Raw genomic sequence first — 13339 nt, 5'->3', positions numbered from 1 at the left:
GCTGGAGTTCAGGCTGCTGCCCTCAAGGCTCCCAAAGTCTGCTTCCAGCCCCACCAGGAAGAGGGGAGGGCCAGGGCTGCTCCACAGCTCCCGCCCTGACAGGCTCTTCCTCCCATAAAGCCTCTGCCTCATTTGATCCTGCAGTGACCCTCAGTCCCCAAAAGGGAACAATGGGGGGGCCTGGCTACAAATGCCCGGTGAAGGGAAGAATGTACTTTTCTGCTGTGGCATGATCCTCGGGCCTCCAGCCGGGCACCTAGGAGTGCAGACAAAGTAGCCCTGGGGACCTAACTGTTCTGGAATGGGTGGTGGTATATGCAGAGCTCACAGGAGAAGCATCTCCATGCCACTGAAAGCCCAGGCCTAGTGATGTAGCTTGGGTCAGCCCCACCCAGAACTGTGGGGGGGTGGGCACTGACACCTGTCCACCTCTACTTTCTCACATCCCTAAGGAGTGACATTCCCTCCTACCTCCCCTCCAGAGGGCAGCATCCTGTGTCAGCCCAGCAGTTGGGCAGAGGCTCTCAGAAGGAAGGTGGCTGTCCCTGGAGCAGCATGGACCCATAAGAGTCCAAGTACTGGCTGAGGATACTGTATGCCCCCACCCAGCGCTCCCCTAACCTCCTGGGCTGACCTTGTCCACTTGCTCCAGGTGGGCCCGCAGCTGCTTCTGGAGGGAGTACAGGGTGGAGAGCGAGAGGGCCTCCAGATCGGAGAAGGTGGGCAAGGCCTGTGGGTCGGGGCCTGAGTGCAGCCGCTCCAGTTCTTCCTGTAGCTTCTTAACCTGCCCCTCCAGTGCATCACGCTGCTCCCGGGCCAGCTCGCACTCGGCACCTGCTGCGCTGGCCCGCTCACCGGCCTCCTCTGCCTCCTTCTTCCAGGCATCACAAGCCTGTGGGCCCAACACACAGCGCCTCATCATGATGGCCCCCTGCCCCATGTCCCCTGCAAGCACCTCTCTGGGAGCCTGCATGGGCCACTTGTGGCTGCAGGGCCTGCTGGGGAGCTGGGTCAGCTGTCTGGGGAGGGAGGAGGCGGGCACTGCCTGCAGAGAAGAGAGATGTCAGGGCCTGCAAGAGACCCTCTAGAGGCAGGGAAGGGGGCTGAGCCCAACAGAGCAGGGCAGCACTAGGCAGAGCTGGGCATGCTGCTGGCCAGCACTTGCAGGAGCACCCAGGCTGCAGCTGGATAGAGGAACCATCTCAGAACCTAGAACTCTGGACCTGGAGCCCTCGAAAGTCAGGGCTTCTGGGGAGAGGCCAGCAGTGCTGTGGGACCAAACCAAGTAAGTAACTCACAGTGGGAATTCCGGGCCGGGGACACCAGCCACCCCAGGGTCCTGACTGGCAAAGCAAGTGTTTCCACAGGAGAAGAGAGTGAATAAAACTCCAGGACCCCTGCCCTCCCACCCCTGCACCTGCTCTGTGTAAGATGGGCTCAGGTTGGTGCCAACCAGGCCCTGGAAAGGCGAGTGGGTGTGCGGGCCCCATACCTGCTTGGCCTGCTTCCAGGACTCCTCCCACTGCTTGATGGTGCCGTTGGCTTCTTCAAGCTCTTGCCGTAGCCGGGCCAGCTCAGCGGCCCCTGGCCCTGACAGGAAGGCAGGGGAAGTGCCTGGGGAGAAGCTACCAGAGGCAAAATGCTCCCAGATGCTGCTATTCATCCCGTTCAGACCTGCCTCAGGAAAGGGAGGGACATTAGAGGTCGGAGAGCTTCAGGCCTGGGCCCAGGCCCTCGTCCCGTCCACCCGTCTGGGGGGCTTCAAGGGGCTAGCTGTGCAAGGCTTCAGCAATGTCAGGCTGGGGATCTCACAGGAATGTGCAGAACCCACAGCTGCATCAGACCTACTGTAGTACCACCTGCTTCTCAACGTTTGGCACTTAACTGCTGAGGCTTGGCATCTTCACCTATAAAGTGAGGCTCCCATCATTTGCCTCACAACATGACTCAGGGGCCTTGGGAAGTATCACAGAGAGCAGTCTGTAGAGGTGACAATTTGTGACTGTGAACTGACTTTTAGGCTAGAGGGAGGACAGCCTTCTTCCAACTTCTGTAAGGCTCGGGAGGAGATTCAGGGGCAAAAATGCAGGCCAGAGCCTCAGATGATGGCACAGCTGGAGCAGGAGTTCAGGGAGCCCTGGGTTCATTCCCTTTGTTTTATGACAAGGAAACAGACACAATGTGTTGCTAAGAATCACACAAACAGTAGGGGCGTCTGGGTGACTCAGTCAGTTGGGCATCTGACTCTTGGTATCAGCCCAGGTCGTGATCTAAGGGTCATGGGATTGAGCCCCATCTCGGGCTCCACACTCAGCAGGGAGTCTGCTTGGGATTCTCTCTTCCTCTGCCCTTTCCTCCATGCTCTCTTTCTCTCTCTCAGATAAATAAATCTTTTTTTCTTTCAGGTTTTATTAGAGAGAGAGAGAGAGCATGAGCAGGGCATAGGGCAGAGGGAGAAGCAGACTCCCCACAGAGCCGGGAGCCTGATGTGGGGCTTGATCCCAGGACCCTGAGATCATGACCTGAATCGAAGGCAGATGCTTAACTGACCAAGCCACTCAGGTGCCCCATAAATAAATAGATCTTAAAAAAAAAAAAAAAAAAAAGAAACAAAAAACCACACACACAGACACACAAACAGTAAATAGTGGTGCCAATATACGTCCGGGCATCTGACTCCAAAGGTTTACTCTTTCCGATAAGCTAAGCTGCACCCTCCTCCGGCCACACGCTTGTGCAGTCCTTTGCTGTGCCCTGCTCTGTGGCCCCCAGGACAGCCCCTGTCTTCTAGAGGGAAGCCATACCCACGTCCGGCCTTATTCTGCCCACATGTCCTTCTAATAATTTCTTTCTCACTCTCTTCCCCACTAATCCAGCCAGGATGTTCCAGAACCCTCCAGGCAATACAAGTGCACCCAAAATGTGAGAGACTCATGGAGAGCCTGAGAAGTGCACAATCTACGAGCCTATGTGCCCTGTCTCAGAGGTGGGAACTCAGAACCAACACCACACAGTCCCAGCAGCAAGCTCTTCCCATGGACCTCTGCTCCAGCCAGGTAGCATTTCCTCTCTTGGAAAGGAGCCACTTCCTCTCTCAACCACATCCAGGTCAGGTCCCTTCTGTTATTCTGAATCACAAACCCAGGCCTTTGACTCCACACAACAGGTGACAGTCCCTAAGTACGCTCTAAGGTCTGTGCTCCTCTGCCTCCCCGACTAGACCATGGCCCCGTGCCAGCAGGGACTGCTGAGCTCAGTGCATCTAGAGAACTCTGCTCGGTAACTACATGGAGAAGCAATGAAGGGATGTGCGGCCAGTGGGCAGGGCTACAGTCCAGATGCTTCCAGAATAAGAGTCAGACAAATGTAACACAAAGCATCTAAACCTGATAGACTCAACATAAAACAGAACAGCCACCGTTAAAACTGGAAAGATGCTAAGAAATCAGTGTGCTGTCCTGATCTCTGCAGTGAGGTGAGGACGCTCCCAACCTGGTCAGAGTGTCAAACGTGGCTCAGAGGCTCAGGCTCAGTGTGACCAGGAAGCCCAGCACCCTCGGCGGGGGTTATTCCTGATCTCCTCCCACAGCTGCTGGGGGAGGGGAACTAAGAGCAGAGGCGGCGGGCTGGGTACTGAGCTGTTTCACGTGTTACCTCAGTGAATACTCATACCAGCCCCCCCACGAGAGGGAACCCTGCCCGCAGTGGTGGAGCCCGTGGCTCTCCACACCCTGCTTCTAATGGCTATGACTGATGTGCCCTCCAGAACCCACAGTCCAGATCGTTCTAACGCTTGTATTCACCGAACAGCCTTTGGGGTTACAGCTGGTCTGCCTGGCGCCTCTTTTTACCAGGAAGGCCACTTTGAGCCTATTCAGACTCTTCCCTTCGCCTCTTGTGAAGCTGGCTGTTGTGAGCCTGCCTCCGAGTTCTGGGTGACCGGGCGGAACCAGCACACTGGCATGAACAGCACCGAGACCTGGCGCTTGAGGCCCGTGCTTCTCACTGCACACTGGTCCTTTGCCCAGCACTTCACTCACGTTATTCCAGTCTCACTGCCATCTTACAAGGAGGACGCCGCCATTACACAAACTTTGAAGCAGAAGAAACTGAGAGGGACTAAGTTGCTTGTCTAGGTTTACCCAGCTAAGGGAAACGTAGTGCAGGGACCGGCCCGCCTCCAAGCCATCAACCACTTGCTTCAGCCTCCACTCTGCACTGCCTCTGGCTGTGGACAAAGTGGCAAAAGCACTTTCCAAAAGCCCGGATCCTGCCCCAGGTCTCAGAGACACACACCCCCTCTTACCCAAAGATCCGTGTGATGCTGAGGTCCCCAAAAATGTGTTTTCTGACTGGCTCAGGTGGCCCTGGGGCTGCTGCAGGAAATGTGAGGAGAGGCTGACAGGAGGGGACGGGGATGCTGAGTGGAAGGAAGCGGAACTGCCCAAGGAGCCAGGGATGTTCACGGGTGCAGAGCTCTGCAGCAAACTGCCGCCTGGAAGAGAGGCCCCGGAGGGCCAGCGAGATCAGGGCAAGCTATGTGGAGCCACACCAGCAGGGGACAGCTCATCTGTCCACCTTGGGCCAGGCTGGACCCCTAGGAGCCCTCCCTCACGTGCTGCCTGCCCACTGCCCAGTACCAATTGTGATGCTGCCTGGGTGGGGCACAGTGCTGTTATCGAAAGTCTTCTCTAGGGCGGCCACCCCAAACTCGTTCAGGTCCAGGTCATCCAAGGCAGACTCTAGAGACAGAGAGATTGGGGTGTGAGCCTCCCTGTCTCCTGAGAGGCCACACCACCCTGAGGTTCCAGGCCTCGCCTTCAGGACCCACCTGCCCTCTACTGCCTCCTCTTCACGCTCAGTCCCACTAGACCCCTGCTCTCAAGCCTCTGCCTGCCTGGCTGCTCCTCGGCCAACATGGATGCCCTGTGCTGTCTGCCTCACCAAGTCCAGCTCTAATGGCTCTCTTCTCCGAAGCCTTCACTGATACCTCCAGGGGACCCAATGCAGGGTTCCTGACTGTGACAGAGGTCTTGTCTCCTGCTGTTACAGCTCGTATGTCTCATTCCTGAGTTCTCTGGGGGCAAGTAAGCCTCTGGGCCCTCAGTGGCTAGTGCACAGCAGGTGCCTGGACAAATATCCACTGGCCTCTGCGGGACTAGCCTGGGAGGCTGGGAACTACATCCCTCCTTGAGGGCAGGAACACCCCTGTCTGCATCTCTTAACACCCCAGTGCTTAAAACAGGCTCTGGCACAAAGTAGCACCCATAAATGACTGCTGAGACGGAGAGTGGCTTCTAATGACCAGGAACTCTGAGGACAGTTATGTAGGCTGTTCACTACACAAAAGTACCTAGTGAGAGGATGAATGAGGGCTGGATGACCTATGTTGTGGAATGAGATGGCACTCATCCAGAGGAAGAGGTATCTCTTTCAAATTTGCACAACAGAGCAAACCGGAGGGCTATTTTCCTATGAGGGCTAGTCATGGACCACACCTTGGGCTCATTTTCCCTTTTCAAAGGGCTCAGAGTGCCCACCCTCTGACTCTCCCAAGATAAATGTCTAAAGTGACAAGTACGCTGGTCTGAATCTCATTCTAGAGACCTAGCTTCTCTAACTCCAGATCCAGTCCTGGACTTGGCAACAGAAATGGCCTAATTACCTATGACTGACTCTACCGTGTCGCTGGTGGGATAGAAGGGCAGAGCATTTGCATTCATGCCAGGGACGCTGCTGGTGCCGGCAGGGCTAGGGGGAGTAGCTGCCAGGCTGGAGGTGATACTAGAAGAGATGCTTGAGGTCAGGGGGCTGCCCACGGGAAGGATGCCCAGCATGTCCTGCAACGAGAGAGTGAGGAGGAGGCAATGGGATGCCCGCTCATGGAGGCCATGGCCAGGGGCTAGAGATGGGGGCTGGGAGGGGCAGAAGGAAATGGCGCATCCCAGCTCTCATCCGGATTCCCCCATGCCCAGACAGGACCCCATCCACTCAACACCTTGTTGAGAGGCTGGAGCTGGAAAACTGTGGCTTGCAGGCTGCAGGGCCCACTCACCCTAAGTCCTATAGTAGGGGAAGGGAGAAGTCATCCCAGTGCCTAGCATAGTACAGATGCTCAAGAAATATTGTTTTTGACTGATGAGTGAGTCCAAGAGGTGAGGGATTCCAGGGCTTGACCCCACCCTCTCTGGATTTGAGGCTGGGGCCCCACTTTAGCCTGCCTTCAACTTGTGGGGAAAGCAGTGGCCCCACTCCCTAAGGCCTGGGATTCTGGCCTGTCCTGTCAATAGCAAGTGCCAGAAGGGGAGAAAGGGGGCTAAGAGCTACATACCTGTTTGGGCTGAAGCAAAGGCTGCTCTTGACTCCTGGGCTCTAGTGAGTGGGGTTTTAACTTGGCCTGAGAGAGAAAAGTCAGAGAACAAGAGATGAATGTGGTGCTAGGGAGGGCCCCTGAATCCAGGAGCCCGCCCAAGCATCAACCTGCCATGGCCCACTAAGGCTGAAGGCACCTGTCATGCAATTCCCCTCTACACATGTACCCTGCTCTCCCTCCCCACCCCTACTCCTTTCCCTACCTTAGGAACCAGGGAAGCTATTTCTCTTCTCCCTGGTGACTCCAAACCTCAGGTAAGTCCACTTAGAGACCCTCTGTCCTGCTCCCCAAGGCCCTGCCACTCCATCAAGGCAGCACAGGGCAGGGGAAAGACCAGCTATGGGGTCAGAAGACCGAGATAGGAGTCTCTGCTCCTCTATTAACTGGCTCCGTGACAGGGTGAGGTACCTGGCTATGCTAACCTTTCTGTCTTCATGTGTAAGATGGGATGGCCTCACTCACTCTGCTTGGTGTTGCAGAGGCCGAAGACGGGGGCCTCCTAGCTCCCAGTCATGTTCCCCATAGCCCTCCTGCCCCACGCAGGGAGAAGGCTAACCTCACTGGGCTTCCCCTTACATCCCTTACCTGGCATTTAAAATTTTTCAGGTACTCGGCTCCCACCTGGTCTTCCCTCTCAAAGCCAGGAGCCTTCTTATAGCTGCCAGGGGCGAGGCCCGACTCCCCAGGGAAGACAATGCCTTCCAGGTTCAGGGGCTTCCTGATGGAGCCCGGGGGGGAGCCACAGAGATTAGATGGGCTTCCTAGATTGCTGTTTCTACAGAGGAGCTGCAGAAAAGAAAGGGAGTGGCTTGGTGGGCAAAATGTGGGCTGGAGCATGGCCCATCCTCCATCCCCTCCTCAGAGGGAGATTCTTCAGCAAGGGGCTCAGTTCTAGTTTTCATCTGCCAATGGGCAGCAATTACCGTGCAGGGACCCCGAACCTCATGAGGAAATTATGGGGCAGTGTGACAGAAGGCTTGTGTCCCTTCTACCAGCTCTACTCAGGCTGACCAACACAGGCTCTGGGTAGACCACCTTCCCCCAGATTTTGACAAAAAAACCCTGGGGCAGAAAGAGTAGAAACCCTTGGCCTGAGGCAAAATACCAGGGCCCCCACTCCAAGCACAGGCTGTGAGGGAACTGGGGGCATTAGAGGCGGGTGTTGACTCCTGGCTAGGCACAGTGCCCACCCGCTCCCTGGACAGGCACGTACAGCGCTGAGGTCAGGGGCATGCGGGCTGGAGGGGCTCACGGGCACCGAGTCTCCGGCAGCAGATGGCATGTACAAGACGGGACCCGGCTGAGTGGGGCTCGACACAGTTGAAGAAGGTTGTAAATCATCACTGAGGGGTGGCTCTGCAAGAGACAGGATCAGGGTGTCAGCAGGCTCCTGTGCCAGCTGTGTCCCTCCAAAAACACATCTGGGCCTTTTTCAAAGGAGATCATGCACCCTCTGTACACAAAGGGAAGGCTCCTACCTTCTTTCTATTAATATTGCATACTGTGCACTTACTTTGTCCCAGGCAATTTGTATTAACTGTGACTCTTCACAATGACTAGTAGATGCAAATAATATCGTGGTCTCCATTTTACAGATAAGAAAACTGAGGCTCAGAGAGGTAAGGTTAATCTCCCTAGGTGGTGGAGCTAGGAAACATAAGAGCTGGGATTTGAACTCTGATCTGTACTACTCCAAAGCCTGAGCTGTTAATTATTTCTCTGTGTTGTCTCAATCAGCGGGCCCAGCTGCCCATGGCTGGGGATGACCCCGTGCCAGGAATATACTCCCCCCTCCCAGGGCCCTCTAATCCCAGAGATAAGGCCTGAGCCTGAGAAGAGGTGAAGGACAATCCGAGCAGTGGCTTGTGGTGGACACGAGCTTTAACTTGAGCTCCATCTCTGAGAGGGGCAGTGGTGGTCTGGAGTACAATGTAAGAACTGAGAGCTGCACTGTCCAACGCAGCAGCTACGAGCCAAGCGGGGCTATGACGGGCTGCTCTGAACTGAAACGTGCTGCATCTACCTATTCGAGTGTGCAACACATTTCTAAGACTTAGTTTGGAGTAAAAAAAAAAAAAAAGTAAAATACCAATTTTTTACACTGTTTTTGAAATTATCATTTTGTATTTAATCAACTAAAAATATATTGTTAAAATTAATTTAACTTTTTTAAAAACACAGTTACTAGAAAATCTGAAATGACATGAGGAAGGGTGCGGTATATTTTCATCGGACAGCTCTGCTCTCAGCAGGACGGAGCGCCATGTTCAATTAGTGACGTCTGCCATGGATGTGGCACGGGGTGGTTGCTGAGATCTGCCTAGTTGGCTCTGGGAGGCCGCCTCACCCTGCCTGGGACTGTGAGTGCCTGACCAGGGGCCCGGTCCTGATCTCTGTCTCACGACCTTGGAAGCTCCAGGGTTTGAGGCCAGTTCCGGGGGGTGTGTGTGGGGGGACCAGAACTTCCAGTGAGGACAGAGCCCGCTGCTGGCCGGAAGATGAGAGGCCACTCCTGTGACTGAGACTGAACAGAGGGTGAGGGGAGGAGGGAGGGGAGGGCAATGGGAACAGCATACGTTCTATGTGGGCGAAGGCGCAGAAAGGTCCTCGGGGACAGCTGCCCGACTGCTGCATGTCGTTGCACTTGGTGGATTTGTAGATCTGGGGGGTAGAACAGAGGCAGGTCAGGCTTAGACAGAGAGGGACAGGCAAGCACAGGTGCCTTCAACATGGGAGGGTTAGTTTAGTAATCTCCTTTCTGCTCCCCATTCCATGCCACTTCCCGAAGTCTCTCCCTACTGACTTCTTGATATTCAAACTCCTGAACCAGACATGGACACCCCCATGCCAAGGATGCCCTCCCTTCTGGGGTCACAGGTTCAACCAGCCTTGCTTCAGCCCTCACAAAAAGATCTTCTCCATGCTGCTTCTCCACTCAGGGTCTTGGCCAGGGCTGTGACCTCCAAATGTCCCTCTGGGCATTAAGGAAGCCAAGATCACAGGAAGCACCCACCCACCAAGGGGCACTCTGAGTTGGGATCTACAGCTAACTTTCCACCCTGCTGTCTAGAACCCACATAAGGTGGCCTCTGTCCTTAATGTCTATCTCAGGATGTCCTAGCCTCCATTGACCCATGGACAGCATGTGCCTCTATCTACCCTATACCAGATCTTGGGACACTGACATGGCCCACTAGGCAGGGGAAGTATAACAGGGAGGTTGCTGGTACCATAAGCTCTGATGTGAAACACAGCACCTGGAAGGGGCTTTTATTTTTTAAATCCTCATGTCACTGGATTATAAGCATCATGAGTGGTACAAAGCCCTGAATGGCCAGGTCACTATGCCTTCCCTGTCAGGAGGCTGGGGGAAACAAAATTGGGCACAGAGGACTGCTCAGGGACTACGGGCTCAGAACAAGGCAAGTTACCAACTTAGGGTACAGGGCTCCTTTAGGCACTGCGTGGGTGGGGGCCTCTTCCAGGATGGTGTCAGCCTGAGTTCTGCCCACATCTGCCCAGGCCCTCCTTTCCTTTTTCCTTGCTTCCCCAAAAGGGCAGGTTAAGCCACCCACAGACCTCACAGGGCCCCAGCCCCAGTCCAATGCCCACCTCCGGGTGGAACTGCTGCTCCGTGCGGGTGTGGCAGTACTGGCAGGCATCTCCATTCTCACACTTGCCAGGGTCTCCCCACTCGTCCCCATGTTTTACGTTCGGGCACGGAGATGACCTAGTCCAATTAGATGGTGGGGTCAGAGGGATGAAGGACAGGGAAAGATTAAGAGCCGGGGAATGCCAACTAGATGCCTGTTCAGGGTCCCTCTCTGCTCTCCAGGCTTCACAGGGTCAGGCTCACAAAGAGAAAAGATGAGTTATAGAGTGAGAGCCTTACTGGGGCCAGAAGCCGGGCTCTGCTTCTGTGGCACAGCATGGCTGTTATTAGCAAGAAGGACACTTTCTGTCTCCTTCCGCCAAGCACTTTGCAGCCCCAGGAGACCCAGACTATAGCCAGAACCACACTTCCCACACGATGGCTTGGCCCCAGCAGTCGCTCCTCAGGATCAGAACTGGAGGGGTCTTGGAGGTTGTCTGACCCAAGATCCTCATTTCATTCTAGAGGAGGATCCCAGAGGATTCCCCATCATTCAGCTATCCTGACTACTCCCTCCCCTTATACCTGGGCCCTGAAACCCTGTCATCCCCAGGGCTGGCCTGCAGGCCTCCCTGCGAGCACACTGGAAGCAGCCCCTGCCACAATCCCTTCCCTGCCACCCCTCCCTCCCATGACTGGCCTGCCTGGGCCAAAGGACCTGTATTTGTGTTTCCGGGGGCTCCGCCGCCGGTCCTTGCTGTTGTGGTAGTAGGGACAGGCATAACCCTGGCGGCACAACCTCGGGGGCTTCTTGCACGGCTCCGTCTTATAGTTCCCCAGCACATAAGCAGTCTCTACACAAGGGGGGCCAGAGGCAGGGGTCAGGCAGGTAGGACAGGAGAAGCCACTTGGGAAGGGGTCCAGGAGCTCAGGCCACCTCCTCATGTGCCAACGCCAAGACTGAGACCCAGGAGAGAGATAAGAACACCATCCCTCACTGGAGACACTCAAGGCTCACAAGATCTAAAAGGGCAACCTCAGGAGGGTCAAGAACACTGTATATAAACATACCTAAGGGCAAGGTGTGTCTGGGGAAACTCCCCAGAAGTGCCCCCAAATGAAAGGGCTATGGTTGGATGTAAGGTGGGATAAAGAAGTGGTGGTGAGCCAATCCTTAGGGCAGCTATGGGCAGGAGAGGAGAGAGGACAGACATCTGGCAGGAGGAGGCACGGCCATTTGTGGGGCCACCTTTACCTTGCCACCGTGGCTCCTCACTGAGGATTTTTTCTATCATGGCATGGCTCGCAGCCCCAGCCGTCTGGCCCTCTATGCTGCCCTCTACTGTGGTCTGGCCGTTCTGCAAGGCCTCCATGGCCTGGAGCTCTCTGGGAGGAAAGGAGAGGACAGAGAGCAGGGACGGGGCATGAGGGGAGAAGCAGAGTGCCAGTCCCTGCACTCCATCTATGGCAGTTCCCATGTCAACAGCCAGGCCCCACCCTGGCCCACAGCCATGAGCCCAGCATGGCATCCAGCCCACCTGATGTCGTAGACAGGGGACCGGAGGTCATGGGGCCCGTGGGCAAAAGCGCAGTGCAGGCCGTTTTTGGTGCAGTTGCCTTTTGAGTCTGTCTCGTGGATACAGATTCCAGTTTTGTAGTAGCGCAGGTGGTACCTGCGCTCAGTGTCCCCTGTGGTCCTGTGCAAGAATGGGCACCTGAAACGTTGGGGGGGGTGTCATTCACCTTTGCCCCTGGAGCCTAGGCAATCAGCCCCTGCCCTCCCCCTCCCTCCCTGTTGAAGGCTTTCCCCACAACCCAGATGGTGCGCTGACTCAGGAGGCCAGCAGTGATGGGCCCTGCCGCGGTAACAGAACCCCCCTCCCACCACCTGTCGGATGCTGCAGCTTGATGGGGGCCCATCAGGGCCCAGGATTCCCACTTCAGCTTGCTCATCAAGTCCTTTCAGAGGCTACTTGGCCAGGGCCCTGGGCTGACTTGAAGAGAAGCTCTGGGGGGGGGGGGCGCACACTCCTGGGAAAGCAAGTGCTGCCTGGATCTGCAGGGGTCCACAGAAAAACGGCCTGCTCAAAGCATGGGCGTACCCTCTCATGCCCCAGTGCTTTATTAGGCTGGGGCCAGGGGGCTCAGGGGGTGGGAGGGAATAAGCTTTGGACCTCTGGGAGAAGTATGAGTGCAGGAATGGTTCAGTGAGCTGTACCCATCTCGTTGTACCCATACCCCCGGCAGCATTTCCCATTACCACCTCTGCAAGGCTCCAACAAGCAGGGTCAACAAATGCTCCCTCTCAGTGATGTCCCTAGGCTTGCCTCTTCTCCTACTTAGCAGAAGAAAAGCCTGTGTAGGGTTTCCCAAAAGTGGGTAAAGAAGGGGCCTCCCCCAGAGGATGGCAGGATCTGAGCCCAGGTCCAGGCCATAGGAAGGCAGGCCAGGCTGCATAGTACTCCCCAAAGCAGCTTCTGGCTGGCTTCTCAGACTCTGCCCGGCCTATTCTGAGGGCACCTGACCCAGGAAACATGAGGCTTCTCTGACGGCGGGCTGCAGGGGGTGGGCACTCACTCGTCGCCCTCCGGACAGAGGCCTGTGGCCTCGTCGTACTTGGTGCAGTAGACGTCGGGGCTGTAGTTGAAGGTGCCGTCCCGACGGCGGATGGACCGGCGACGTCGCTGGTTCACGAAGTGCCAGTGGAAGCAGGTGTAGGGCCGGTGCTGAGTGCATTTGTGTTGCACAAAGAGTGGACACTGCTCCGTGCGGAATTCCTTCAGGTACCTGCAGGGAGAGCCCCCACGTAGGGTGGGCCAGGAGCAGAGACTTAAGCCCCTTGCTTCCCAGCAAGAAGTTAGCCACCAAGTCCTCTGAGGGCCCTACTCTGGGGGTGCTAGTTTGTTAGGACACCAGAAGAGGCCCAGAGCTAAGGGTGGACCTTAGCATCCAGACCCTTCCCAGGACCTAGATCCCAAGCCAGCCTGAAGAGAAAGAACCACAGACCACAGCAGTCAGCTGTCTGCCATGGCAGCCAGTGGAGGGCTTAACCAGTGGCTTAGTTCTGTGAGCCCTCCCTGAGGTTTCCCAGGCCAAACTGCTGATCACAGGCAAAGGGCTGCAAACAAAAGCATGAGGAACCTCTCCCAAACTCCTGCAGGGTCCTCTACTGCCCAGGTTTGCCTGCCAATCCCTGGGGGTCTCACCTGTCCCAGGAGCAGGGCTGGAGCTCCAGGCTGAGGGCTGGGGAGACTGCTACTTTGGAACTGAAAGCCCAAGTCACAAGGTGTTCCTCTACTGAGTCAGAAAATTATCATCCTGTCTGCCTACTTCCTCCCAGAGACACTACCTAGCACCACACAGGTTAGTGCCTG

The 13339-nt window shown here is 55.9% G+C and overlaps 1 protein-coding gene across 11 annotated transcripts in view; it reads right to left on the bottom strand.

The window, feature by feature from the left end:
- The window catches only part of UNK (unk zinc finger), a 32378-nt gene that overhangs the window by 1607 nt on the left and 17432 nt on the right, over positions 1–13339 (bottom strand). For 5 of the 11 annotated variants that reach the window (XM_034640011.1, XM_034640014.1, XM_034640013.1 and 2 more), the window contains 15 exons: positions 13172–13231; positions 12543–12752; positions 11504–11680; positions 11221–11351; positions 10684–10819; positions 9986–10103; positions 8950–9034; positions 7587–7729; positions 6959–7159; positions 6332–6397; positions 5666–5840; positions 4641–4742; positions 4307–4495; positions 1493–1674; positions 635–892 (listed from right to left, as the gene is read on the bottom strand). In XM_034640011.1, the coding sequence (XP_034495902.1) occupies positions 635–892; positions 1493–1674; positions 4307–4495; positions 4641–4742; positions 5666–5840; positions 6332–6397; positions 6959–7159; positions 7587–7729; positions 8950–9034; positions 9986–10103; positions 10684–10819; positions 11221–11351; positions 11504–11680; positions 12543–12752; positions 13172–13231 (2233 nt within the window). The remainder of the gene's footprint in view (positions 1–634; positions 893–1492; positions 1675–4306; positions 4496–4640; positions 4743–5665; positions 5841–6331; positions 6398–6958; positions 7160–7586; positions 7730–8949; positions 9035–9985; positions 10104–10683; positions 10820–11220; positions 11352–11503; positions 11681–12542; positions 12753–13171; positions 13232–13339) is intronic. The other 6 variants (XM_011225773.3, XM_034640017.1, XM_019800341.2 and 3 more) reach the window with 2 other exon arrangements.

Source organism: Ailuropoda melanoleuca, chromosome 13, assembly GCF_002007445.2.
Source record: "Ailuropoda melanoleuca isolate Jingjing chromosome 13, ASM200744v2, whole genome shotgun sequence".
In the NCBI taxonomy this organism is placed as follows: Eukaryota; Metazoa; Chordata; class Mammalia; order Carnivora; family Ursidae; genus Ailuropoda; species Ailuropoda melanoleuca.
This window is presented reverse-complemented; position numbering and strand designations above follow the sequence as displayed.